This window comes from Oryzias latipes, chromosome 13 (genome assembly GCF_002234675.1).
Source record: "Oryzias latipes chromosome 13, ASM223467v1".
In the NCBI taxonomy this organism is placed as follows: domain Eukaryota; kingdom Metazoa; phylum Chordata; class Actinopteri; order Beloniformes; family Adrianichthyidae; genus Oryzias; species Oryzias latipes.
The window spans coordinates 13138373-13166170 of NC_019871.2; the positions used below are offsets into that span (position 1 = coordinate 13138373).

Here is a 27798-nt window from a genome sequence, read left to right on the forward strand (position 1 = left end):
TTTACAATAGAATTAGATTTTGACAAAATATCACAAACATTAGCGTTTGTAAGTGAGTGTAAGTTATTAGAAACTGCAACAACATTAACCAGATGGGCAAAATTTATCAGGGCACAGGTGCCCGCAACATTTCCCACAAATGCACTGCGAACGGTGACACCACCACAGTACCACCGGGTGCCTGCTCTGCTTTGCTTCAGTGGGGTGGTGACGCTGTGGGTGGATGAGCACAGGCTGTCATCAATATGGCCCATACTAGATTCACCTCCTGCTAAAACAAAAAAAGTAGAATTGTTTGCAGCAACATTGGTGCTAAACACGGATTTTTCTTTTCTTTTGGTGTTTGATTGGTGCAAACACTTTGTCCCAAAGTGCACATTCAGTTTTCATGGTTAATTTACTCATCATTTCAATTATACATGCTACATGTAATTCAGGGGGTGGAGCAGCTATTTTGAGTTAAGGCCTGGGACCCATGCATGCAATGCAATCAGACTTCATGGGCCTCCCAGCCTATACTGCTAAGAGTCACCTATGGACAAATTTCATACCTAGAGTTACTTGCTGTACGTTAAGGACTTTCACTTCACTAAATCGTGTCAACGGGCTCATAGTTTACATAGTCTGAGGGCTTGTCTTTGGTAGAGGCTTCGGTGTTTCATTATTTTGATTCAAAATACTATAAGATGGGGATCACAATCACAATTATCAGGGCTAACAAAGAAGTTATGGTTCCTTGAAAACTGCAAGGCCAAATATTTCTTTTCTTGTCTTTTTTTTTGTTTTTTTAAACGGGCTCCACGTTGTGTCTGCTCAGTTCAAGTCTGCAAGTCCTTTCAGGTCTCTCCCTAAGTACTGCGCGGCTGGGTCTGCAGCTCACCGCTCCCCCAGGGGATGGGTCAAATGCGGAGAACTAATTTCACACACCTAGGTGTGTGACAGATAATGTGATTTAATTAATTTTTAATGTATGTGCTTCACCGGTTTGAGACGTAAGGGACACTAAACATCCTGTCCCCCTTTGTAGCCAGACTTAGGCCTTGTCTGCAGCAGTGGGTAACCCTTTAGGAAACTTACAGAGTTCAGGATGAGACAGGTGGATCCAGCTTTGTCAATGAGCTATTTTTATCACTGTTGGTGTGGTCAGTAGTACTTGGTAGGAGCCTTTAGGATGACACCAGGTCTTAAGCCTAATAACAGGGGAGTCAGGCATGTGGTTACTCTTTTTAATTCTTTTGTTTTGTAACATTTTATTCATGTATTCCACTAATATTATACTATTTTTATTTGTAGTAAATACCACTGTGACAAGTGCATAGTTTGTAACTTTGATTTATTTTTATTTTTCATTATTATGACTTTTTATCTCATAATGGTGACTTTTGGTCACAAAAGTTTGACTATTATTTATTAATTTTGTTTTTCATCTCACAATTTAGCCCTTTTTGATAGGTAGGGTTTTTTTTATTTTATAAACGTTATTTTAAATGCCATAAATTATACTTTTGATCTCATTATTATGAATACTAATCCTAATAATTTTGACTTTTTTTCTTAGAAGCCTAAAGGATGACTTTAAAAAAAACGAAAGGAATAAGTAAACTTTTTTTTTTTGTGAATGAATATTACGCTGAATATTGTTTAAGTTTTGACCTTTTGTCCTAATCATGGTTGTATGTTGTAAAGCTGCTTAAACAGTGAGCGCGCGCCTTTGAACGCGCCTGGAAGGCACGCGCGTACAGATGCCACGTGACTCACTCGCCGTGCTGGGTCACATGATCGGTCGCTCCTCACCAAACAGTCGAACATGGCGGACTTCGTGGAGCGGCAGAACTTGTTGGAGGACGATGAAAGCTCCCCCGCGGAGCGGCGCTCAGCCTCAGGAGACGACAGACCGATGTCCGCCATCTGCGACCCCAGCCGCCTTCCCCACCGGGCGGTCGTTCTGGTTTTCATGTGCTTCCTGGGATTCGGTGAGCTGGAAACACCTTCCACCAAACCGGTTTGACGACTGGGAGGATTTTGGGATTACAGCTGCTGGGCGCTCCGAATTGTTGCTTATTGCTGTTTGTCGATCGATGTTAGCAGAAATGGTTAACAAAAAGGCTCTTATGTGTTTCTTGGTAAATCATTTGAATATATTTTTTTTCAGGAAGCTATTTTTGTTATGATAATCCCGCCGCACTTCAAACCCAAGTCATCCAGGCAAGTTGAAGAAGTGAAACTGTTTTTTCTTGTTGTTTTTTTTTTTTTTTTTACACAAAAATGATCTTATCTGACATTTTTAAACATATTATACAGATTGGATGGTTACAAAATCCCTGGATTACACGCTTTTAAACTTAGATTACTTCCAAACTTTTTGTACAAAGAGATAAAAACTCAAACGTTCAGTTATGTTTTTCACTTTTTTGTAAACATCTGGTTTCCTCTTGAAACAAACCATACCGTCTCTCTGAGTTTTTCTGATGCAAATGGGATGCATACTCTTATTGTCCTTTGCTGTCATGCAGCTTGCTGATTTGAGAAATAATAAGACGGAGAACCAGTCCTGACTATAATGTTTTCCTCCTGTCTCCAGGACTTGAACCTGAACACTGCAAAGTTCATGCAGCTGTACGCCTGGTACTCCTGGCCAAATGTTGTCCTCTGCTTCTTTGGGGGATTTCTGCTCGACAGGGTTTTTGGAATCAGGTATAAAACCAAGCTGCATGTTTACTTATTCCTTCCAGATGTTTGTGTAAGTGTTCCTTAAATGTCTGCCATGCTGATCATCTGCATTGTTTTGCTGATGTCCCCCCTTAGACTGGGAACTATCATCTTCTCCCTCTTTGTCTGCGTTGGACAGGTAGGGTTTGAAACGTTCCGCACATCAGATACTTGATAAAACTTAATTTCTTTTGCTATTTTTTTTAATTTGTTTAAAAAAACAAAAGTATTTGAACTTCTTCACAGGTAATTTTTGCTGCTGGAGCTTGGTATGATCTCTTCTGGCTGATGGAACTTGGACGTTTTGTTTTTGGGTAACCCCATCAGCCTATCAAAAGACATTTTTTATTAAAGTTCCACTCCAACAATAATTTTATACCTTGAGAAAGCGGTCTTTTAATTATTAATATAACGTTATGAGCCAAAATCAAGAACCCTTTGTCTTTTTTCTTAAGACATATTTTCTGCAGAGCGGCAGGAGTTCATAGGACATTTGCCTCTGATTTGAGGGGGGGGACTGTTGGTGCGGAAGTCAGCCTCCACTGATATCCCATCATCCCTTTGTTTACACTCTCTTCTGCTATCTTACAAACCCAACCTAACATTACCAGTGTAACAAAAGTGATGTTTTTTACCTCACAGTAAGGAGGCCCCCGCTTCAAGCCCCGGGTGGGGGACCTGAAACAGAACATCAATGGGGAACCTTTCAGTTTGGAGTTTGCATGTTCTCCCCGTGCATGTGTGGGTTCTCTCCGGGGTCTCCGGCTTCCTCCCACCGTCCAAAAACATGCCCCATAGATTAATTGGTTACTCTAAATTGTCCATAGGTGTGATTGTGTGTTCATGGGTGTGTGATTTGTGGCCCTGCGACGGACTGGCGACCTCTCCAGGACGTCCCATGCCTTCGCCCACCAGCGGCCGGGATTGGCTCCGGCAAAACGGGTTTAGAAGATGAATGAATAATTGTAGACTTTTATTTTGTTGTTTTATTTTTTCTGTTTTACTGATCCAAAAAATGATCTGAACCGTGACTCTAAAACCGTGACACGATCTGAAACGTGAGTTTTGTGAAGCGTTGCACCCTTAATCAGAGCGATCCAACTGTACAGTTTTGAGCCAGATTGCAGCTCAGACGTTGATGGATCTATTTGTCTACAAGTGGATGCATCAGAATGGAGCGGAGCAGGGAGACTTTCAGTTCCTACGTCACACCTGAGAGCTTTTTCAAACAGAATCGGCTCCCGATTCACCCCGATTTGAATAAAGAAATGCCCAGAAATGCAGTTTTAAGCTTAAATTCTTTGACATATTTACTCGATCATGAGAAAAACGCGACAAGAACATGTTAAAAACACCCTTTTCATTGGAGTGGGTCTTTAAGCTAAACAAGAAGAGTCTCTAAACCTTTTAGGAACACATGTCTAACTATGTCTTACATTCTTTATTTATTTCTTCATCTCTTCAACAGCATTGGAGGCGAGTCGCTGGCTGTTGCCCAGAATACATATGCAGTCAATTGGTTTAAAGGCAAAGAACTCAACCTTGTGTTTGGCTTGCAGCTGAGCATGGCTCGACTGGTACGGATTTAAGAAAAACAACAACGTAATTTCAATTTTTGTTTTTACGAGCTGACACAATGTGTATCTTTTTCCCTGATACATGTAGGGCAGCACAGTCAATATGAACATTATGGGCTGGGTGTACAACAAAGTTGCAGTTGTCGTTGGTTCACCTGGACCCACTACGCTTGGTGCATCACTCATGATAGGTATGTGACACACACCTGCCAAAACTCCATGCTTCAACACTAGTCTAAAATCATGAAGTGAGATTCTAGCTGCCTTTTGCTGCCTCCGTGCTGGAAACACTAGATCCTTTCCCTGCAAGTGCTGATCTCAGATTACACAGCCAGCAAAGAGAAGTAAGAAAGAGAACCAAAAGTGCAGCTCGCTACCTCAAAAAGAGTCACAAGGACAAGGAGAAGTGTCGGTTCAATTTTATTTCTTACTACGTGCAAAGAACTGCAACCATTTCTGCAGATCTTGCAGTAGTCTTAGTTTATGATATGTTTGTCCTGCTCCTGTGTTCTTAAAACTGCACTTTGACCATCTCAGACAAACGCACAAAGACAATTGTGTCAGCTAACACAAATCCAACATGCTGGGATAATCTTATCATTCTGAAAAAAGGGTCAATTGTTTGTTTGTTTGTTTTGAACTAATTTATCTTTTTCTTTTTCTCTTACTAGCTGCAGTGACCTGCCTCTTTTCTTTAGTCTGTGCATTGGTGTTGGGATTCCTGGATAAGAGAGCAGAAAGAATCCTTCACAAAGAAGAAGGAAAAACAGGTAACATGAGAAGTTGCCCTCCATCAACCTCTTTCCACTTTGACGCACCCATCAAAGATCACTAGAGGGTCCTGCAATATCAATGAAACATGCAGAGATTTCAAGGCCTTGCATTTTTTTCTGACCTCATTTAGAGCGCTGAATTCCAAGAGTTTCTTGTGATTATTTGCAAGTAAGTGTTGTTTCAAACCAATCTCACTCTGCCTTTTAGGCGAGGTGATCAAGCTGACCGATGTGAAAGATTTCCCACTCACGCTGTGGCTCGTCTTCATCATCTGCGTGGGTTACTATGTTGCCATTTTCCCTTTTATTGGACTGGGCCAGTAAGTAGTCTGTCAATTCTGTGACTCATACACAGCCATAACTCTTCCTCATTATTGCTGCAGTGTCTTTGCATTACTTAAGGCTGACAGTCCGAGCGATGCGTCGTTAGTTCCACTTCTATAGCTCAGGAAATAGGGTGATTAAGTAGGATGTCCAGTGCTTTGTCTAATGCATGAGACGCTTAAAAAAAATAGAAGATAAAAAAAAAAAGTGAAACTGTATGTACGGAAGTGAAGTGCTTGTGTGATGCAGTGCACAGACAACGCAATGCCAATGGGAACCAGAACCAATACGAAGAAGATTGAGTTACTCTAGCAACTCAATTTGCTCTCTTTTTCTGATCATATCTGTGCAAGTATATGCTGTGAACCGTTATCGTATTTTGACTTTCAGAGTATTCTTCATTGAAAAATTCAACTTCTCTCCAGCTGAAGCCAGAGCTGTCAACAGGTAGCTCACATTTCTTTTGGAATTAAATCTGCATTGTGGACTGTAGTATTTTTTAAGTATTTTTGTGGCTTTTTTTTTTTTAACTTTCTTTTCTTTTTTCTCAGCCCGTTTGAACCCAATTGCTTTACATTTAAGGAATAGTGAATCTTTGCATGATTTCAAAAGCATACATTTTGGCTGATGTGGCATATTTTTCCCAGTATTGTGTACATCATCTCAGCGCCTGCATCTCCCGTCCTGGGCTTCGTGGTTGATAAGACGGGCAGGAACGTGGTTTGGGTGATGATGGCCGTGGTTGCAACGCTTGCGGCTCACATGATGCTGGCCTTTACCTTCTGGAACCCATGGATTGCCATGGTAACTAAAGAAAGCAGAAATATGTGCTGTACTTTAGTGAACTATTGCACAGTAGAGTCGGGCGTGAAAGTTAGTACCTTTAGTCAAGCCATCATTTATATTTTTTAAATCTTGATGTCAGCCTTACCTGGTTTTATCAACCCCTAATTTCTGTTTTCTAAAGAAAATTGTTGATTAAGGATGCATTTGTCAAAAGTTACGACAAACAAGATCCAACTTTTCCTTTCAATTTTTAACCCTAGAAGAATTCTGTTAAATCCTTTCTTTTATCCAAATCTAGTTCAGGAGGGAATAAAATCTTTACAGCTGTGAAGATGCACGGGATCAGATGCTGGCAAAATTCTTTTTGTCTGTCTGAAACTCTTAGCTATGAAATATAAACTTTTCAATGAATTCAATAAGGAGAGATCTTGGGTATAGGAACAATAAAGATGTATTTGTGATACAAACATGTAGTTCATGGTCTTTTGGCAGTTAGAATCTGGGCAAATGACGTCTTTATTCTGAATGGATAGGCTCAGATGAGTAAAGCCCAGAGCCTAGACACCAATGGTGGTTGAGGCCAGTCCATGAGTGTTGGTCATGGTGGAGAATGGAGCACAGAGTAAACATCCATGAATTTCAATCAGAAATATGATTGTGATTGGCTGGGAAAAGAAGGCGGGGAATCTTGCTACTGGTTTAGAGTGAAGGTTTAATTGATGAGTAAGTGACAGATTACCTGGGAGTGAGGTAGGTCTTCTTTATTTTGTTTGGTTTGAGTTTACTGTGAAATGCAAAGTTTGCTTTTATAGCTTAAACTTCTGAATCATTTTTCCAAAACTTTTTTCTTTTTTGCTTATGTGGTTGTTGTTCTTTTAATGCATAGAGAGGGGTTTTTAAAATTGGCCTTTTATTTTAAGTCCTGAAACCAGAGGGAAAAGTCGATCCAGCAAGCTTTTCATTACGTTTATACCAAAATTTGATATGTTTTGTAGTTTTTGCTGTGACTAAAACAGATTTCCGAGGATTGTTTTTGGAACATGATGGCAGATGAATCATCATATCCCCTTGTCTTCCAGTCTCTGCTTGGTGTGTCGTACTCCTTGCTGGCTTGTGCTCTGTGGCCCATGGTGGCCTTTATGGTGCCTGAACATCAGCTGGGAACAGCCTATGGCTTGTACGTACATGTTTCAGTTGCTTAATAATATTTATTTTTCTTGGCTTGGACATCTCTTTGTTCATATAACTGTTACTTGTCTTGCTGCATTTTTGCCTGGCAGCATGCAGTCCATCCAGAACCTGGGCCTGGCTCTCATTGCCATGGCAGCCGGCGCCATCCTGGACTCCAGAGGCTATCTGGTTTTGGAGGTCTTTTTTTGCGCCTGCATTTGCAGTCAGTATTTTTATCTCTCTTTTCTGCTTGTCTTCTAAATATTCCGTTTTACCAAACTTACCTGGCACTTTTGAGCAACAATGTGGATTTCTTCTCCCTTTATATCCCAGTTGCATTGATCGCTGTGGTGATGCTGTACTTTGTGGATTACGTCAAAGGTAAGAACTTTATCGTCCTGGACTCTCCTGCTTTATTTCTTGTTTTCGCCTCTCTTTTTCCTCTCTACCCTCCCCTTTTACTACCCTGCACGTCTTTAGCTCCCTCTACACTCAGACAAATGCATTTCATAATCCTTTTGTTTGTCTGTCTTGCTCCAGGCGGGGATTTGAATCAGTCGGCTGCAGCCAGAGCCAAACTCCAGAAAGAAGCCACGTCGGATGCGGAGTGAGTAGCATTCATCCTTCATCTTTCATAACTTTTTTTCCAAACAGCTTAGCCAAAAAAATGATCTTCCCATTTAATCAACTATCATCATTTAAGGAGCTACAAAGGTCTTTGTTAGTGAATCTAGTCTCACTGAAGCAGGAAGTGTCTTTAGCTGTACTACTTTTTCAGTAATATTGAGATTATCAGTTATATAATAACAAATTATAAGGTAATGCCAATACTTCTTGAAAAACTTTCAATACTTGAAAATCTTGTGTTTTATAGTTGATGGCCTGATATGATAAATAGTTGATTTTGTCACATATTGAGAAATAAGTGTGACTGTGAGTGTCATTATTTTCCAGTTTGTGTTTTCTTTTCTTAAAGGAAAGAAAGCGGGTTAAATAAGGTCCACAAATTCTGCCAAAATTCGAAATTTGATCAAAATATTTCCTAACTGAGAGGGAAAGTGTCCACTGCAACAGACTTCAACTCAGGTTGTGGATATGAAAGAAACCACAGTGGCTAAAAAAACAAACAACAACTGCTCCTATGTGGCGTTTATGTGGTGATTGCCACCTAATATTAGCATCTGGAATCACATTTTTGGGAGGGATTTAACAAAACTCAGAAAAAATCAGTGTGATAACTATAATGCAACTCCATCTAACTATTTAAACTCGGTTCACCCTTCTGATTTTTATTCATTAAAAAAGAGTAAAATCTTGTTGGTGGAGGGAAAACTGAACGTTTGTGACTGTGTTAAATGAAAATGTTTTTCATCTAAGATTTCTTTATGCTCATTTTGTTTTCAAGTTTATTCCATCTTTTGCAACATGAGCTGCTGGTACTAACGTGTAAGATCGAGCATGAGTTGAAGGAAAAACCGGATTAATTGCAACTTGATGCTGTCAAACTCTTCTCTGTTTCATCTTGACCTTTTTAGTGCATCGACTGAAACCTTGGCCTTCATTTCATTTCACCCGTAGAGCTGGCTGCATGTCGGCCCAAGCACCTGTGGTTGTTATTTAGATCAGTCTCTTTTTATACAAACCACACCAGTTCTCTTTCTGGGCATGATGGCTTTCTGTTCTTCTTTGCATGAGATTTCTCAGAAGTTGCATCCATTTCGAAATCCTCAAGCTTATTAATTGCATGTTTTTTGGTGACTTACCAGTACTAATTTATTTTTGGTCCATGCTGTAATTGATATTTTCCAGATGATGATGATGATGATGGTGAACGAACACACATGGTCCTGGGTTTCAGAGCCAGGAGCCTGCACTGTCCCCCCCAGGACTGCGGGACTGACTCCGCCCAGTGATGTCATCTGTGGTTTTTCGCTCCAGAACTGACTGTCTGGATTGGCTGTTCCGTAACCCAGTGTCTTAAACTGACAAATGACCAAAACCCGCTTTGGACTCCAGTTTACACCGACTGTTTCTGGGCTCAAACTGACTGTCAAACTGCTTCATGATGACACTTCTTGACAGATGAAACAAAGTCGGGATTCTTAATGTAACTTTGACCCTTTTTGTATCCAGAAGGACGGTGCATACATCCCAAATAAGTACTTGATTCATTGTGTTGTTGCACTTAAGATATAGGATTCCTATATCAGGTATTATATGTACACTTGCTGAACTGGTTCAGCTACTTATTATTTTTAACTGCATTATCAAATGATGCATGGCTGTAACACTCATGCTACTTTCACACCGGGTATTTGTGGAAGGCGCGGGCTGATTGTGGGTTTTTGTTTGCCCTTTTTAATGGTGTTAGTACATGTCTGACACTAGTACATGTACTAACAGTTAGAAGAAGCTTGGTGCGAAATGTCAAAGAAGTGCAAATCTTGTGAATTTTGCACCAGGCTTTTTCTTTCCCAGCTCTATTCCAATATATGAAAGACTTGATGTCATATAATTCTGGCACAAACCGCAGATATTAATTTCTCCCCCATGATCAATTCTCAAGTGTTTGGCACTTCCGTGTATTGAAAAGGACGCCATCCATACATCGCTGCCAAATCCATGTCCCTGATTGGTCAAAGTTAAACGGGTTTAACTTTTGACGCTTGCTCAATTACTGTGCGTTTTCTACATAGAGCCCAAACAAACTTGTGTAGCAACGCATGAATGCAAGAGTGGGCGCTCGAACGTGTGTGTCCGTGCCTGGTGTGAGGAATTTTTCAAATATTTTGTTCTAAGGCTTCCATTTAAATTCAGTTTTTACAAACGTGTTACTTTACCAAGCTCAGGGGAGGTCCGTGTAAAAGCACTCAAATGGTTATGGGCCGAAGAAACATAGTCGACGCACTTCGCTCAATTCTTTTAGGATTCCAGTAATGTTGCATATCTACAGTCATGTGGAAAACAAATCAGGACACGCGATCCGGTCTCGGATAAGTGGAGGAAGATGGATGGATGGATGGATGGATGTTTACAGCCCGTCTTAGGTCAGGAACTCTCCACTTCCTAGTTTTCAGCGGGTGCTTGGTTGGTTACGTTTGGGTTTTGCATCATGATTGTGTTTTTGGTCTATTTCCACTACCTCTTTACTTTCTGACAGAGGGTGTCATATCTGTCACATCCTCTGATATACAGCAAAATTCATGGCGGCATCCATAATTGTGGGCAGGAAGAAAGGACAAGGTACATTCAAAAAGCTGAGTAACAATTGACTAAACATTTGCAGTTTATGCTTGTAAGACTAAAGAGGAGGTTTATTGATGAAGTTAAGGAGGGCATGAGGGTGGTTGGTCTTCAGGAGGATAGAGTCAGATGAGGGAGGAGGATTCACGCAGGACTGATGCATCTGTGTTTCGAGTGACATTCAACGAGCGTCCCAACTAGAAGTACAACTATTTTTGTTAAATTACATTCGTAGATCTTTAAGTTTTTTTTTTTTGTTTTTTTTTCAGATTTCATACTCAGAATCGGTTACGGTGCGAGTAAATAGCCATGTATCCCAAAGTTTACACAAGTTTTTATGTATATCGTAATTTTTTTTTCCACATGACTGTATATTTTTGTGATGTTGGCTAAACATACACTTATCTCATTTGGACAAAAATGCCTCAATGGAAATATTAAAAACACATTAAACACATGCAGGAAGATAGTAACTAATAAATGAACCATTATTGTGATTGCAAATTAAAACGTCTGAAAGACATGGTTGTCGTCACTTGACCTCTGATGTGACTTTAAGTTCAATCTTTGTTCAACTCATTGGGTTGGACCCAATAATCCAATTTGTATTTGATCTGTGTCAAAGTTTGAAAGCGTAAATGAGAAGAAGAGAGAATCCAAATAGACAGGAAGATAAATCATAAAACGTATTTTTTTGCCAAATAATACAGTTGTTGCAGAGATTTATGACATTCAATTAAACATTGATTCTTTTTAAGCTGTGTTTGTCTTGCCTACTTTAAATACACTACTTCTACAAGCTTTTGCTGCACATGTTTTAGTCATAAAGATAATAATTCTGGGGTGTTTTTGTGAGCATAGATGTTTTGGATGTTTAAGGTGGTCGGGTTGTTATTCCTGCAGGGCTAAACGGAGACCCATCAAGCAGACACAGGGTGATTTTGCGAGACTGGCACCCATGTCTGCTTTTGGTCTGCGCAACCGGTACCTCTCCAGGCTGGGGGCACAGGTAGGTTCACACACAAATATATAGATTTTTGTGTATACTTTTCTATTTGTAAATATTTTTTTATTTCTTGTATAACTGGTACATGAGTAATGCGGTATTGCATCTTTTTTGTGTCTGACCCCAGCTCCCGGACCACTGCTCGGCCCATTTGTCTTCACTGGCATACAGGAGTGTTCTGAAATGATGCCAGTTTTGTTTTGTCTGCTCCTGGAGCAGCATTTAGATCTTTGAGCAAACGTGATGCAAAGAAAGCTGATGCTTCTACCAAGCATTGCATTTTGAACCAAAAATATTGCACATTTTACCCACTACAACAAAAATGTGTCAATATTTCCTACATATTTTATTGTTATTTAAATTTCAGGGTGATTTTGTTTTGGGCTTTTAAAGGGTATCTGTTATTTGATAACTTGCTGCCACTGCATCAATTGTTTGTGTTCTATATGTTTTTTTTCATATGGTTAAGTGCCTTTTAATATCCAGCAAATATGAACATTTCAATTACATTTCTTACAGTAAACGGTCAGATGCAGCGCATTTGCACAATGCGACCGACAGAGGGCGCCAACTCATTTGTACAACTTTAAAATTCATGTCCGTTCAGACGTCAGAATAGGGGACAGGTGGAATTGGATTTTTGTTTCCCTTTTCACAGGTTGGAAAAAATTAAGAAAAAAAATCTAACTTTATTTTGAACAATTGATTGACAGCGAAGATGCTATAACTTTATTTTATAGAAAAATAAAGTAACATTGTTTCCTAAAGCTGTTGCTGGATTTGTTATACTCTATTCTTTACTAAAAAACATTTTAGGTATCTGTCAGCCCTATTTTTTCAAAGCACCACCTGCTGCACGATCAATGAGACTGGGTAAACAGCCAAATAAAATATTCTCAAATAAAATTTGGCCAATGGCACATGTTGAATTCTTGCTTGTTGGGCTTTTGTATCATTAGTAACAGTTTTGGAACCTATAGCATGTATACATTAAATTGCAAAATATGTTTAAGTACATGCATTTTCACGCATAACAAGTATGATTTTCTCAAATTTAGATAAGTTGAAGTTATGAAGTGTGAAAATGGAGAGTATTAAGATATCTAAAATACTTTTATTTAACATTCCCCCTGACATCTTTCTAGGAGACATCGGGGGGGGGGGCACCATTTGAAGCGCAAAGTCGAGAAATGATAATCAGATAACAGGTGCAGGGGTGTGGCTGTGTTAAAAAAAATAATAAATAAAAAATTAAAAAAAGAACAGTACGCGCAGACGCTCAGCATCCCATTGGCTGCCAGAATTTTCCAAGAGTGGTCTCTGATCCGCTGCGCTCCCGACTCACTCCATCTGGGCAGACGGCCCGTCATGCTGAGGAACAGCGCGTCCAGGTCAGTGTCTCATCCAACCACTCCTCCTAACGACAACTATTCAGCAGCTGAGGATGAGCGTCTGCCGCTGCAGCACTAGCTGCTCCGACAGACACTGATTAGTGTTCAAATCCTGCATAGCTGTGCTCTGTCTGTGCCGGCGGACGCTGCGTACTCTCCACTGCTGCTGCCGGGCTATTAAGCCTGATTTCTGCGTGTCTAAGTTTAAATACCGCTCTTCCAGGAACATGCACCAGGGAGAGGAGCCCAAGCTGCGCAACGGGAGCCTGGCGCGGGAAAGGAGGCACCTTGCTCTGCACATCAACAGCCAGGTAAGCCCGACCTACCATCACTGATGAAGTGTAGACTTGTTCGGATCAGCTCAGGAAAAGTATGAATGGACTTGGGAAGGGGCGAAAAACTGTTTCAGGAATGATGTCATCCCGTTAAAGCCGGCACTGACAAATGTTTCTTAGAATTTCAAGCAAGGACACAATAGGCAAATATTAAAACAAATCATCCATATTTCTTAAGTCAGATGTCCTTAGTCTTTATCCAGATGACTTATTTGGCTGGATTCCCTCTCCACTCTGAAATGTGGTTTGAAAGCTGTAAAAGTAACAGGTTACTTCATCATTATTTTCATGTTTGCAATATTAAATAAATCGCGTCCAAACAGAAATCATTACATTTCCACTTTTTAAGCCATTATGCTTAGTTTTGACAGCAAAAAAAGTGTTTTCTGTGTGCCCCCCTAGGTGGGCAGTTTCACCTGCCCAGTGAGCCTCTGAATATTTAATGGCAGTGATGTAGCGTTGCTGCAGTATAGGCGGCTGTGGATATTGAGTCAGAGATCTGAGAGCACTTTTCCATCACTGCTTCCCACTTTACCCCACGATGTATTATAATGGTGCAACCCTCTGAATGCTCTCAATCAGCCTCGCACATGTTCTCCTTTATTGCTCCTTTAAACTTCCTCGCTTAAACTCCAGATGTGGTCAAATCAGAGGCCACACCAGAGGAGGCTCCTGTCAGTCAGGAACAGTAGCGGTTTTAGGCACGGGCCATACGGGCGATCGCCCGGGGCGGAAAAATGACGGAGGGGCGGCGCCAGCGGCTCAGCTCTTGTAAAATACTTTATGCATCACTATTGGTTTACTTATATCACAGAGTTTGTAACAGCCTGAAACCTGGCAGCGCCCCCGCCCCGCAGCTGCGCTCCCTCCTGTCTTTGAGAAGTAGACGCAAATGTGTGTGAGAAGGAGAAGGGAGGGGGCGCGGGGTGAAGAAGGAGAAGGGAGGGGGCGCGGGGTGAAGGGTGCAGGCTGAGGTGAGCACGGAGCACAAAACGCATGCGCAAACCTGGCTGGATCTTCTTCCAGGGGGGCAACGGTCGCGGGCCGCGGCTCAGTGCTTGATGAAAAAATAAAAATAAAAATTGCGCCGCCATGTAGCGAATTGGCGACCCTGGGTGCAGCTGCACGCGCTCCTGCTGTAAATGAAAGCTGGTGCCCAATTTAGAAAGAAAAGAGAAGAAGAGGAGAAAAGAGACAAAGAAAAGGTTATTATCGCATAGCTAGATGCACGTTTTCTAAATTCGAATGCTACCTGCCCTACAACAACAACAACGTTGCAGAGGAAAAATCTCTTGTTTGGTCTATCATGACCAAAACTGAAGTAGGCCCAAATATTGCAAATAACGTCATTTTTAAGATATTTATTCTTAAATGTTTGCTCTGCCTTAACTTGTAACATTAGTTATGATTCGTGTGTCTGTCTGCTCTGCTGTAACACAAAGTTTTTGTTGTGTTTTATTGTTGTATATTAGTTCATAATGTTAAATAAGCTGTGATGGTAGCATGCTGCTGCTGCTGCTGCTGCTGCTGCTGCTGCTGCTGCTGCTGCTGCTGCTGCTGCTGCTGCTGCTGCTGCTGCTGCTGCTGCTGCTGCTGCTGCTGCTGCTGCTGCTGCTGCTGCTGCTGCTGCTGCTGCTGCTGCTGCTGCTGCTGCTGCTGCTGCTGCTGCTGCTGCTGCTGCTGTTAGCTTTTCAAAACTCCAGTTGATCAAGTCATACCTGAGATCACCAATGTCTCAGGAGCAATTCACTAACCTGCTGTTGTTAGTATCAATCATTCAGGGGGGGAGCAGATTTCATATGATGACGTTATTGACAAGCTTGCATCAGGAAGGCCACAAAGGTTAGGTTTTAGTTAGTGTTTTCTCTTCTTAGTGGTGCAGTTACATTTATTCTAGTGTATTATTAGTGTGATTTGTATTTTATAATATTTATTTCAGATTGTTTGTGTTTATTAAATATTTCCTAACTGCATTTTCAGTTACAATAAATGGACAAAGTGACTCTATGGGGGGGGGGGGGGCCTCGCCCGGGGAGTAATTCAGGGTAGAACCGCCACTGGTCAGGAATTGCCAAACAAGGTTTGCTGACTGCAGACTGGTTATCAGCTTATAAAATATAAGTTAGAAGACAAATGTTGGGTCATTGGTTCTGAAGACTAATCAGGCAGAACTGCCCTGAGAAAGACATTCATCTATCCAGCTATTACCCCGTAATCAAGGAGACAGCTGAATTTTACCGCCATGCCGTGTGGTGTGACTAACCGTCTTACTTGGAGCTTATTTAAACACTGTGACAAATGGGGTTACAATTAACAGACTGTGAAACATATTGTACAGGTGAAGTAGCTGACCCAGCACTCAGCTGGAATGTTAATTCTCGAACCTTACTGTTGGTTCCAATTCATTGAGAAAAATGTCTATTTTAGTGTTACACAGACACTGTAGATGAAGAAGTCAGGCCTGGATGCAGCACACGGGATCACGGAAGGATGTACATAGTGTGAGTGTGGTGCCACGGAAGTGGTCTCATATTTCAGAGGCGCATCATCATATTTCCCCCGGTGGGACGCTGCGGCGCTTAGAGCCGTTTGTGCCGGCTCACTCCGAAAAGCTCGATTGAGTTGTAATAACCTGCACAGAAGCAAAGATGAGCCTGTCAGATGAGACTGTTTTAGCCTCATGATAGAGACACGTCTGTGTGTTGTTCCATTTGTAAATTTTTGCCATAGTTTTAAAAATATGTCATCACATTGAAACATACCCTCAATTCTATAACTCATTCAAACGCCTCACATGTGACCACCCCAATGCAGAGAGTTTCATTCATTTGCTCTCATCCATTTACTATTGCTAATGTACACAATGCACTACAGTGGTGCAAAACATAGGATACTAATAATAATAAATTTTAATCAATGTCTAATTAGATTTTGTTTAAGTGATTGAGTGATTGACTGATGTTTGACTGAAAGAAGATCTTAATCATGATCTTACTCTTCACGTGTCCCCCTTTTCTTCAATAGGATAATGAACTGTCCACCACAAGCAAAATAGTGATCACATCATGTTACTCCACACATTTCCTGTAATCTTCATCTTTCTGGAGAACAGGAAATGCTCCGCCCACTTCTTCTTACCCCTTATTGGGACTTTCTCACTCCCTTGGTTGTAGCTGTGAGCTTTACTGCCAGGGAGACTAAAGAGTTCCTCAGAGCCATTGGGTCAGCGGAAAATACATTGATAAACACTTTACATGATATAGAGTGGCTAATAGGGGTTGCTGGAGTTCAGTGGAGTTGGTAGACACCTGCTAAGCGATCGGTTGCAGGTTCACTTCCCAGGGTTAAATAAATTTGTGTGCTAAGTCAAAACTCTTAAGCAAGCTGGTTTGAAATGTCAGAAACCCTGCTGTTGCTTTGAATACAATTATGTGTTAAATAAGAAAAAAAGTAAAATTACCTTAGATATTTGAGAATCATAGAATAAAATGATTGTTGACAGAATTGAACTCTTTAGTCTTAGAGACAATTCCGGAATATGATAAGTCGGTCTGATGCACCTACTCTCTCAGCAACGCGAGTTTTGTGTGAACGCCTATTAGTATGAAACTCGCTTTACTTTCAGTTGATATCAGCTTTCAAGCACGTCTTTGTCTTTCTTCTTTTTTTTTCCGACCATTTTCTCATCTCTAATTGACTTTTAAAGGTTTGACACAAAACTACATGACGACATCCATGCCTGCCGGTTTGCCCCAAAGCCATAACAGAAAATTACATATCAAGTCAGGCATTGACGAGAACACATCAGTGAAGGCCTGCGTCTCTCAGCAGTCTTGGTTTGAGCCCGAGCTCAAGAGTAAATGTCGACTCCCGTATTACTCCTTGCACGTACCTCGTATGTAAATTGATTTCCGATGTTGCGATTAATAAGCATCTCCGGTGATACGGCTGCATCTGATCGGGTATTTCCACAAGCTGATCAACAAGTCAAGCTACAGATGGACAGCAAGTGGTCTGATACTTCAGTGCATCTCTACAGTGAAATCTACTGAGAGCACACTCACGTAAACATGTGTGTTTGTGCATGCAGCTCTCTGTGCCGAACATGCATGTTGAGGTCACGTGTGTGGGAAGCTTTATCACTGCGGTGCTTTCCTTGAAGGGCACCTCTCACATCCAATTGACACCGTAGGTGTGAGTTTGTGTATTTCAGGGACGCCTCCTATTGATCTCTGTGATAGAACTAGGACTCTGAGAAATTAGGATTTTAATAAGTCATCAATTAAAGGGGGGAGACTTTCTGCTGTGACCTGTTGTTTTCTTCCTTCCTTCCTCTTTTCTGTCTGTCTCACATTTTTCAGCCACTTAGAGCCTATTACCGTCTACCTTCACCTCCCCATTCACTCTATTGATTGCCCTGATTGGGAAATTGAAAATAATGCAATTAAGCTGTTTACATGGCCGGCAGAAGAGGTTGTGTTACTTCTGCAAAACTATTGCATGTGGCTGCCTGTATTGGTTTACTAGATTACCCTGCTTGATTCAAATATTCCTTTGCTCTCATCATCTGAAATTGCACTACTCCTTAGGGATATTTTAATATAGCTTGACTGCATTTTATTTGACAGGGCGAGGCATTATAGTTGACATTTGCAATGGCAATGACCTGTAGATCACAATCGGCCTGTTTTATCGCGATAATCTATTGTGACAGATTCAACAGATTGTTATTGCTGCATTTTATGTCGTTTAAAGATGATCTCACTGGCAAATAAAGCTCTACTGCTTCCATTTGTTGTGCATTCCTTCTCTGACTTGAGTATCTGGGTTAAATACCCAATAAATGCTTGCAAACACTTGTTCATGCAGTAAAATTTGTCGGTGGCTTCCTGCCTAGCATTTTAAACTCCTAATCTTTGCCGACTTCATTGAGTGAAGAAGCGATAACATCCAGAATGGTACAGCTAGGACAGCAATAACAATCCTCTGGTGCGCAACTGCAGACATAGAAGGTTTTGGCTTTTTACAGATTCAACATGTTGTGCAAATCTGATAAAACTTACAGAAAATATTTGACCTTTGTCTTTACCATCCAGTGTTGTATTCCTGCACCATTATACAAATAAATTATTAACAATACAATGTGATTTCCTGGATTCGTTTTTTTTTTTTAATTCTGTCTCACAAATGAAATGTACCTATGAAGAACATTACAGACCTCTTATCTTTTAAATGCCATGTCACATGCCCACTAGGTACATTTTGCACATATTGGACCGATAAAAATTGGTCATACGCTAATATGCGTGGAAAAAATGAGAACGGTTGTAGTCTTTGCATTACAAATCACCCATGTTAAAACCATCGAAGAAGTACGAATAAACCACATAAAGAAAATGTAAAGTAAAGGCCAAGACTGGCTCAAAATTTGTGCATCATTTACGTAATTTTAACGTGATGAGTGCGCGGTAAAGGTTATACATTGGTACATTCGTGAAAACTCCATTAGACATACATAGAACAGTCGTGGGAAGCCACAAATTTGCTTATGCACCTCTGAACAATCAGGCACAACTGCAAAATATTTAAATAATAATTTCATATAAACTATGTAAAATGCGCATAAACTGCGTAATTCTCAACTGACCAAAATTTTGAAGAGTTCAAAACCGTATTCAAGTACAGACTCATCGGCCGAAACCCTCAACGGTCATCTGTGCACATCGACAAATGACAAACACAAAATGTTATATGTGGAAAATGTGCAAAACGTAGTGGCTGTGTGACATGGGTTTTAAGTGGGCCAACTTGTAGAATCAATGACTGACAAATACTTTTCTGCCCATCTGTATTACCAAAAACACAGCACCAAGATGGGTGTGCACGAGGTGACACAATGTCTTATGGATTATAGTTCTTTAAGACAGTGTTTTTCAACCAGTGTGCCGCGGCACACTAGTGTGCCGTGGGAGATGGTCAAGTGTGCCGTGGGAAATTGCCCTCATTAATCATTAACTGATCTAAAAACATTTTCCATCTCCAGGAAATCAGCTCTTTGTTCATCCAAACAGGCCCTGATAAAACACTGAGTAGTTAGGAATATAAAAGATCTTAAAAAGTACTTTTTCTTTGTGTTTATTTAATTCTATTAAAGACATTTTGATAAGAATGACGGTACCGCGATTTACCTGCAACTATGACAGTTTACGAAAAAGTCCCGCACCTTTGCCTGTCTCCGCCAATCATTCTTGAAGGCTTAATCACATGTCATCAGTCTGACCAATCAGAAGTGCTTAAAGTCTTCACTTCCTTGTTCTTAATTCTGCTGATAAAGTCTCTCAGTTCTAACAAAAATACCAGCTAAAGCTCGTCTTTAGCGGTGTAGCTTTCCACAGAGTCTGGTGTCAGACTGTGGAACAAGTGAACAAAACAATGAAGCTCCGAGACGCGAGTCTTTCTGCAAGTTTTTGGCAGTTTCACACTACATCTCCCATGATGCATTGGCTTAAAGGGACAGCGCACAATGAGTTGTCTTTGTGAAACGTCTTGAAACCACAACAAACAAACAGTTTCTAAATTTTCTAATTTAACTTTCACGTCATCTGTTAGAAAAAACAGCTGCAACTTCCTGCTTTTTCTGCCACAATTATCACAAAAATGCACGTGAGATTGCAGGGGGGGGCTGTCGATCAATACAGACCATGAATTTCTGTTTTTTTTTTTTTTTTTGGATGCTGGTGTGCCGTGGGATTTTTGTCAAGGTTAAAGTGTGCCGTGGCTCAAAAAAGGTTGAAAAACACTGCTTTAAGAGTTCTAGTTTTGTTTGTGCCTTTATTTTTAGTTAAAGTGTTTTCCAGGTGTCGGTTTCTGTATCTGAAATGATTCAGAATACGAGTACCAGTTTATGGTACTGGTATCCTCCAGTACTTTAAACTAGTGATAAGCAACACAATTTGGTCGAAGTGCCTCATATCTGCCTGGGGAAGGCGGCCTCCGCTGAGGCCCCAGGAAGAAGCAGAAGTTCAGGCCGAGAAATGCTTCTCCCCGCCCCCGGAACGGAATTATATTTTTTTTAGTGTCAGATAGGTTGTTGTGGGCGTAAAACCTGCAACTGCGTATTTACACATTTAACACACACCCAGTATCTGAGGTATTCGGGCAATGTCACTTGCCTTGACACTTTGTGATTGCTATAGTCACTCATTTTTAGTACTTCCTGCAATTCTTGAGAATAGTATACGGTTCACTAAAAGTTAACGGCTCCTTAGTGTTAACCTGAAATCACAAGCTTGCAATCCTCTGCGTGTCCACTTGCAGTGATGCAACTCACTGTAAAGCAGATTTACTCTTGCAAGCAGGCGCCTGCTGAAGCTAGAAATGCTGGTGATAACAACACTGCCGTTCATAGCAGTGGAAAGGCGACTGTAATTAAGTTACAAAAGATAACAAAGGCATTTTTCTCATTACATATATTATAGTGGTGCTGTTCTAAAATCTGATGTAGATAGAAAATTTTAAAAAATCCATATTGAAGACTAAAGTGTAGTTGACTTGCCTTGGCATTGCAGAAACATGCCCCATCGCTCAGTTTTTGCCTGCAGAGTTGCCTGAAAGGGGCCTCAGGGCTGGTTCGGAGTAATCATTGGGCTGGTTTGACACTTGTCACATGCTGTTACACAGTAAAAATCTTTTAAACAATTGTATGATCCTGTTGACTCATTGCAGTGCAGACAACTAGACGCACACAGCCTCTTGAGTTTATTTATCGGAAATTAGACATTTAGTTTGTGAAAAATTAATTGTGTTTTATTAAAATTGAGTTAAGGCTACGTGAGACAGCATAACATGTAAATCTATAAAGGTACTACTGTTTTTATATAACACTTCCTCCAATGTCTGCTCAACACTGAAGACGTTTTTTTTTTTCTCTCTCTTGGCCTTCCTTTCAGGAGGTGCCACAGTGAACCAAGCTGCGATTTGGCTTCAGTTTTATAGCAGATTCCTTTTCTAACTCAACTGTCTGCACTTACCCTAACTTAGAACCGACACACAGATTCTTAACTGATGCCTACTCTTTGCAGGAAAAAGTAAAGAGATGTAACCGCTGCCATAGCCACAGTGGAGGGCAAGCAGTTCGCAAAGTTGAGAGGTAAGGTGCTTGAATGACACAGCTGTCATTTACAGTCTTATGTGGAAGTCCCTTCATTTGAGTGATAATCACACAATAAATAAAAAATTCTGCCATCAAAAAACTTAATGTAGTAATAATACTACAAATATATGAGCCGTTAACTCTGAAATAGGGATTTAAAACCAAAAAAAATGAAATTTTCTATCGTAGCTGTTGAACCAGCTCATTCACTATTTGGGATCTACAGCCCAAAATTCCAATGGATTACAGTAACACACTAAAGTCCTTGGTCAGACAATGCATGTCAGTCAATCATATAAAAGGATTTTGTGTTCAATATTGACAATTATTGTATGTTTGCAACAGGTTTTTTTTATTTTATTTATTTTTACATATTGTGCAGCACTAATAATAATAATAATAAAAAAAGTATATACCATAACTTATTCAGATCTGAGCTTTGATGGCCTCTCTGTAAATGTATGCTCCTATTCTCACATTTTTTAGCCACAGGTGTGTTTGGCAACCCCAGAAATCTGACCATTTAATTTCTAACCCTTGTGCTATCCTATGGGGTCCAGATGACCCGATCCTTACATTGACGTGTTCTCCCTACCATGACAAAGGTGGATAAAGGTGGAGAGGACACCAGTGAAGATCACAAATCATTGAAGAAAAAAGGTTCAGCGGACTGTCTTGTGAGGTCTAGATGACCCCACTCCCAATGTTAAAGTGCCTAGTGACTAGGATAGCACAAGGATTACGAGTGTTGACTGTATTTAACAATGTCTCCTTGTTAAAGTTAACTCTAAACAGCCTCTAAATCCTTACAAATATAAAGTTGTTCATTTAAACCTCTGTGCATAAATAGGTTTCAAACAACAAGAGCAGCTTGTCAGACTACTTAAAGCTTCATAGCTTTATTTGTTTTTCACAGAGGCTGTTTTTGCAGGAGTGAAGATGAGTACAATGACCCTCGCCACCTTGACCAACAGCAGTGCCTCGAGATAAAGGCTATTGTGTGAGTATCTCCATTGACTTCACTGTGTGGCGTAACTCAAATTCAAATTCAACTTTTTATTTATATAGCACTTTTCCTGCTGAAGAGCACCTCGAAGAGCACCTCGCTGAATCACGCTGTCGGCAGATATTCTATGCTCAAATACTTTTTTCAGCATTTTCTAATGCATGGGCTTTTTAGCAGTGCTTCATAAAATCAAGTCATTTGCTTTTATTTGCATTTTTGGGACTCTGAGGTTAAAGTGCAATTTGGGGGCCATGAACCCTCAGTGACAGTCTAATACGATTTTTAAGGTGATTTGAGTAAGAAACAGCTCTCGCTTTAGGCTTTTATTCTTTAAAAGTTTAAGGTGGATGGGGAAAAAGCTCTCTCTGTGTAGAGGAAACATGGTTGAGATGTAGAAAGGAGCCAAATCCCCCAGCAAAGGCAGTCCTACATGGGGCAGGGGTGGATAAAATAAAGCTTAGGACAGAGTAAAAGTGTAGAAAATAGGGATGGACAAAGACTGGGGGAAAGGTATTGGTTTTAGAGCAGGGATTTATGGCTTAATTCAATTTATTCCATTTGGTTCAGTTGACTCTCTGCTCCACTGCAGGTGAATGTGTTTCTCTATCGAGTAATTGATCCCACTCTCTATCTTGGACGTTGTTGTCAGGGTGACTACACGGATGAAAGAGACTCAAAAGTGATAGACAGAGAAGGAGTTTTGTTTGTAGGGGTTGTGAACTGAGGTGAGATCAATAGCCACAGTATGAAAAGGCTATATCAATAGTTGAAGAAAAAAAAGCTAATGTTTGAAAAATCTTGGTGGGAATAAATGAGTGAGAAATGTGCTGCAGCATCTTTTTAACTTTTAGATTTTTTTGAAAAACCACATTGTTTTTATTCTTTTGAAAGGTTTCAAGGAAGCTCCATAATGCATTCAGATGTGTAAAGGCTGTGAAAATTAGAAATAACTTAATGCACTTACATGGTGCATCTCAAACCAAATTAAACCTTAAAATAGCTGTTTAAATATTCCAGACTCAAGAACATAAAAAAAAAAAAAGTGACATGACGGTTACACTGAAAGTCAGTTGCTATTCACTCCCATGTTAAAAGGTTTAACTTTGCATCAACAAAAATATTTTGATACAAATATATTTTTTGTCTTTCTTGATATATTTAAAACATGACTTTATGATTTAAATAATCATTGAATGAAAAGAGGGGTTTGACTATAAAAAGCAAATCAAACTTTAAAGATGAGCAGTCGAATTGCATTCTGGAACTTTGACTATATTTAAATGAAGGTGATGATTGCAAATCTACGCCATTACCTCTGCATTTTGCTTAATTTGCCTTAGAAAGGTAATGTAACTGCTTTAAACAGATATCACAGCAAGAGGAAACAATGACAAATTTTGTTAGTAAAAAAATTGAAAACGAGCAGAAAATATGGATGTTACTCCCTTAAAATGATCTACCTCCAGTGTGACTGAACAAAATCACCACAGTAAGCCTTCAAAATAGGTAAACCAGATCACAAAATATACTATTGACCATGTACCATTGTTTCTTTTTGTGCAATAAAAATCCAAATAGACTGGTGTCAAATACTGGTACGTAAGGCAACAAATCAGGTACATACAGTGATGGGGACTTAGATATGGGTTTAACTTAAGTCTCCTTTACAGTGACTTGAGACTTAGCTTTAGACTCGACATCAAAGACAAAAGCAGTATTCTCTTTTTTTTTTCTTTTTTTTTATATTCGGGTTATCGCTGTCAGGCCTGAAAATAGAAGGTTTCCTTACGGTATGTTTGTATTGGGAATGCAGAAACAGAACCCTGTTGTTGTATCCCTTCAATTTGTTTAAAGTAGTTTAAGAGTAATATGTGTTTACATTTCTTTAATAATTTAACATGTACATTTCAGGACTTGAGATTTAAAATGACAGCTAAAGATTTGAGACTTGATTTGAACTTAAATGCATATACTTCTGGCTATTGACTTGGACACACAAAAAGAAGATTTGTGAGCAGCTCTGAGTGTATGTATTTTCATGAAATAACCACCAGTTATATTTTCTAATTTTCTCTGGACACATGCATAGAAAAACCCAAGTTACTATTACTATTCCATGAAAGTAGGATCAGTTTTATAATTTGATAATGTCAGTAGGATATTGGCAAATGTTACTAAACTCACTTGTCCAAAACGACTACCATGTTTTAATTCAAGCTACATTTGGAGGTAATTTGGCTTGTGTAGTACTGATGTCCAAGAGATATTAAACTGTTTATTAGTCCTGGTTTATTTTATTGCGTGTTTATAATCATTTTTGATTTAAACGATTTAAATATTCAGTAATTGTGAAAAAAAATTATTAAACGGTGTTGATAGAATAAACTACTGACATCCCTGTTTATGTTTCAACAATGCTGCTGCAAATGTGTCTTTAAGTTCTGCCTTGAATGCTAAATGATCCGTCAAAGCAGCTCAGCGCTTCTCAGCAGCTATCAGGGATCTTAATGAGGCTGCGTCTGTCTCTGGCGTTTGACCCGCACAACATGTGTGATGCCGCTAAGTGACAGTGTTAGCAGAAGCCGAGCACTGCGAAGTTACTGTTTTGACTCGACCTGTTTTCATTCTCATGTCTATTATTCTTGTCTAATCCCTCCTTAAATGATGACCTGGCATGCGTCCTTTTTTTCATTTCTTTTGTCTTGATGTTTTATTTAGTTTTTTTGCTTTGTCTACCTGAAAAATGATAAATGCAAACATTTTTTTGAAACCTGATAGATCCTTCACTATCTGTTTGCAGATTGTTGCAGGAAGCTTCGTTACCTTTTACATTCCTTTTTTATATAACACAATAGTTTATTATTTAAACCCATTGAAGTTGAATATTTTTCCTGTAATTCTTTAGCACATCATTTAATTGCAAAGCAAAAATGAATCTTAAAGTAAAAAGAAAAAAACTTGGTTTTAAGAAAAAATGTATTTTGCTGGAAAAAATAATCTCAAGAAGTTTTTCAAAAGCAAAATAATTTTAGAAAGTATGTCTTAGTGACATGAATTTTTTTCTTACAATAATTATTCTTGGTAAGACCATTTTTTAGATTTTTTTTTTTGCTTATTTAAAGGAAATCTGCCAATGGGGTAAGCATTTTTGACTGGTTTCTAAAAGGCCTGTTTTTGCACTGATGACTATTTCAAGACAATCTAATTGTCAGATGTACTGACCATAGGTTTGATTGCTTTAATACAATTGCCTACTTGAACTGACATCATTATTTGCTTTTCAAAAGGCGAAGACCCACATGTTTTATGTTGACAGGATCCAGCGGGCCTGGCGGGCAACCATGTCCCGCAGAGTGAGCCTGGAGGAAAAAGACGAGAACTCCAGCATCCATCGCTGGAGTGAAGTGCTGCCTTCAGAGAGCCTCCATGAGCCTTTGTTGACAACCAACATTAGTACGGTAAGACTGCAACAGGAATGTCCTTTTGAGTGCTGATCTGCTGTTGGTGACTGTATGAAAAAAAAAGGGACTAGTGAAGAAGAGACCAAACAGGATGGAATAACAGAGGGATGATTTCTGTCATTTGGTGGACCGCAGGGGTCGGATTGGTGAAAATACATAGGAGGCCAGCTGGCGATGTGCCCAGCTCTGTAATTAGACGTTAATTAGGTGAATTTTCAAAGCTAGTTGGTTGATTAATGGAGTGCGTCTGCCCTTGTCATCCCCCCGTCTCACCCCCCACCTGCTCTTCATCCCCTTATTTTCCTGAGGGAGTGTGAGGGAGAATTAAACAGTACTCGCAGTCCATGACAGCCAAACAAAAGCAAGAGGAGAACAAAAAAAAGAAAAACGGTTTCCCACAAACTGATGAACAGTGACTGGATAAAAGAGCAAAAAGAGCCAGACTAGCAGAGACAGAGATGAGGAGATGGATGGTGAAAAGGATTCCTTTAGATCCTCCAAAGTTCTAAGTGACAGACGCAGACTCAGACTCCATCTGTTCTGCTGCTTCTCGCGTTGGTGTCGCCTCTCTGTGTAGTAGTTGCACCAACACATTCAAGCCTCCCTCTTGCTATGCCCACGCTCTTTGCAGAGACTCTGCGCTTAAAAATATGATGTCATGTCTGCATACTCACCAGTGTGAGTGTTGGTACCTTCTTCCCTTTTTTAAGCAGAGCTGGGGAAAAAAAAAACTCAAAACAAACAGATGGGCTCATGTACTACTCGGTGAGACTGTACAAACCTGCTTTGTTTTTAGATTGTTTGTTCTGCTTGAAAGGACTTGCTGTTTGGTACACAGTAGCAAAATGTATTTCTAATTAGATACTACTGTGGCTTGGGAAAAAAAGGGGTGAGACTGGAAGCCTTCACCCTCAGTACCATGAGTTTTTAAAACAGCTGCAGATTTTATTGATGCTACAATTAGTGAAAGAAGTATTTAAACATTGTTAGATAAACCTTCCACAGAATACTATTTTATTCTGAAGAAAAAATATGTGTATATTTTATTAATATGTTATTATGTATACATATATAATGGATTATTTTAAAACAAAAGAGTGTTTTCGCATGAATCTAAAATGTTTCTCTTGAACTTCTATCGTCTCCTTATTTGTTCTGAATTTGTTAAGACAAACATTTCCGGTGGTATAACACCACAAGGCACACATGGCAACTTCTCCCTTTGAGAATGTTCCCTCTAACTAATGGGGGATATTATTGCAACTTTTTATTTTTCATTTATTGTTTTAAATAAATCTGATCCATCTTTGCACCACCCAGACTTTTGACTCAGTAAACCATAATAAATTCATTGCTAGACTCAATGCATTTCATTTCACAAAAGATGCAAACTAAATGGATTTAGTCACATCTATCAGAAAGGAGACAGCGTTTGCAGGTGGGTGGCATCTACTCACCTTACCTTAACTTCCCAGTGAGGGTTCCTCAATCTTGGGAACATTACTGTTTTGTATTTATGCCAATCTGTGTAAAAATGTATACACACTATTATGTATGCAGATGATACAGTCATTTTCACTTTTGACAAAAGCCCCCATGAAGCACCTCGACTACTTTCTACCGCTTTGGATGTTCAGGGGTGGCTGGCTGATTTACTCATGTCTTTCTTTTAAAAAAGCATGTTAAAAATATTGTAAGAACTGTAAATTATACATAACATAATTTTAAACACATCAAAACATTGTTGACAAATAAAGCCAAAAGAGCGCTGATAAAAAAAAACAACTTGTTTTTACCACAATTGTCACATTCTTCACAAATACAAACTCCTGAGCTTCAAACATCTTAAACAGTTTAAATCAACT

General features: G+C 39.7%; 2 protein-coding genes across 6 annotated transcripts in view; both read left to right on the top strand.

Moving 5' to 3' along the window:
* Positions 1-1750: 1750 nt before the first annotated feature.
* Positions 1751-12497, top strand: mfsd1 (major facilitator superfamily domain containing 1). Of its 4 annotated transcripts, XM_004075366.4 has the most exons (17): positions 1752-1973; positions 2153-2205; positions 2582-2694; positions 2806-2848; positions 2956-3023; positions 4178-4286; positions 4375-4477; positions 4958-5056; positions 5268-5379; positions 5774-5830; positions 6031-6187; positions 7249-7346; positions 7450-7562; positions 7673-7720; positions 7880-7946; positions 11486-11591; positions 11716-12497. In XM_004075366.4, exons 1-17 carry the CDS (start codon positions 1808-1810, stop codon positions 11773-11775), a joined length of 1572 nt encoding a protein of 523 aa, XP_004075414.1. In that variant the 5' UTR covers positions 1752-1807; the 3' UTR covers positions 11776-12497. The 4 variants fall into 4 exon arrangements, with proteins under 4 accessions (XP_020563889.1, XP_004075414.1, XP_011480794.1 ...); XM_020708230.2 differs by lacking the exons at positions 11486-11591; positions 11716-12497 and adding an exon at positions 8745-9133 and having other exon boundaries at positions 1751-1973; XM_011482492.3 differs by lacking the exons at positions 11486-11591; positions 11716-12497 and adding an exon at positions 9149-11339.
* A 359-nt stretch (positions 12498-12856) lies between these two features.
* Positions 12857-27798, top strand: part of LOC101173401 (schwannomin-interacting protein 1) — a 246977-nt gene continuing 232035 nt past the window's right edge. The window contains exons 1-5 of one of the 2 annotated variants that reach the window (XM_011482493.3): positions 12857-12979; positions 13203-13290; positions 21396-21463; positions 22383-22466; positions 25789-25930. In XM_011482493.3, coding sequence (XP_011480795.1) covers positions 12957-12979; positions 13203-13290; positions 21396-21463; positions 22383-22466; positions 25789-25930 — 405 coding nt within the window. In that variant the 5' untranslated portion in view covers positions 12857-12956. The remainder of the gene's footprint in view (positions 12980-13202; positions 13291-21395; positions 21464-22382; positions 22467-25788; positions 25931-27798) is intronic. The other variant, XM_020708229.2, reaches the window with a different exon arrangement.

Excerpts from the sequence above, each read along its gene's own strand:
- mfsd1 (XM_004075366.4), top strand. The coding sequence starts at position 1,808 with ATGGCGGACTTCGTGGAGCGGCAGAACTTGTTGGAGGACGATGAAAGC. Across the intron at positions 2,849-2,955 it reads TCTTTGTCTGCGTTGGACAG|GTAATTTTTGCTGCTGGAGC; the intron begins GTAGGGTTTGAA and ends ACTTCTTCACAG. Across the intron at positions 7,947-11,485 it reads GAAGCCACGTCGGATGCGGA|GGCTAAACGGAGACCCATCA; the intron begins GTGAGTAGCATT and ends TTATTCCTGCAG.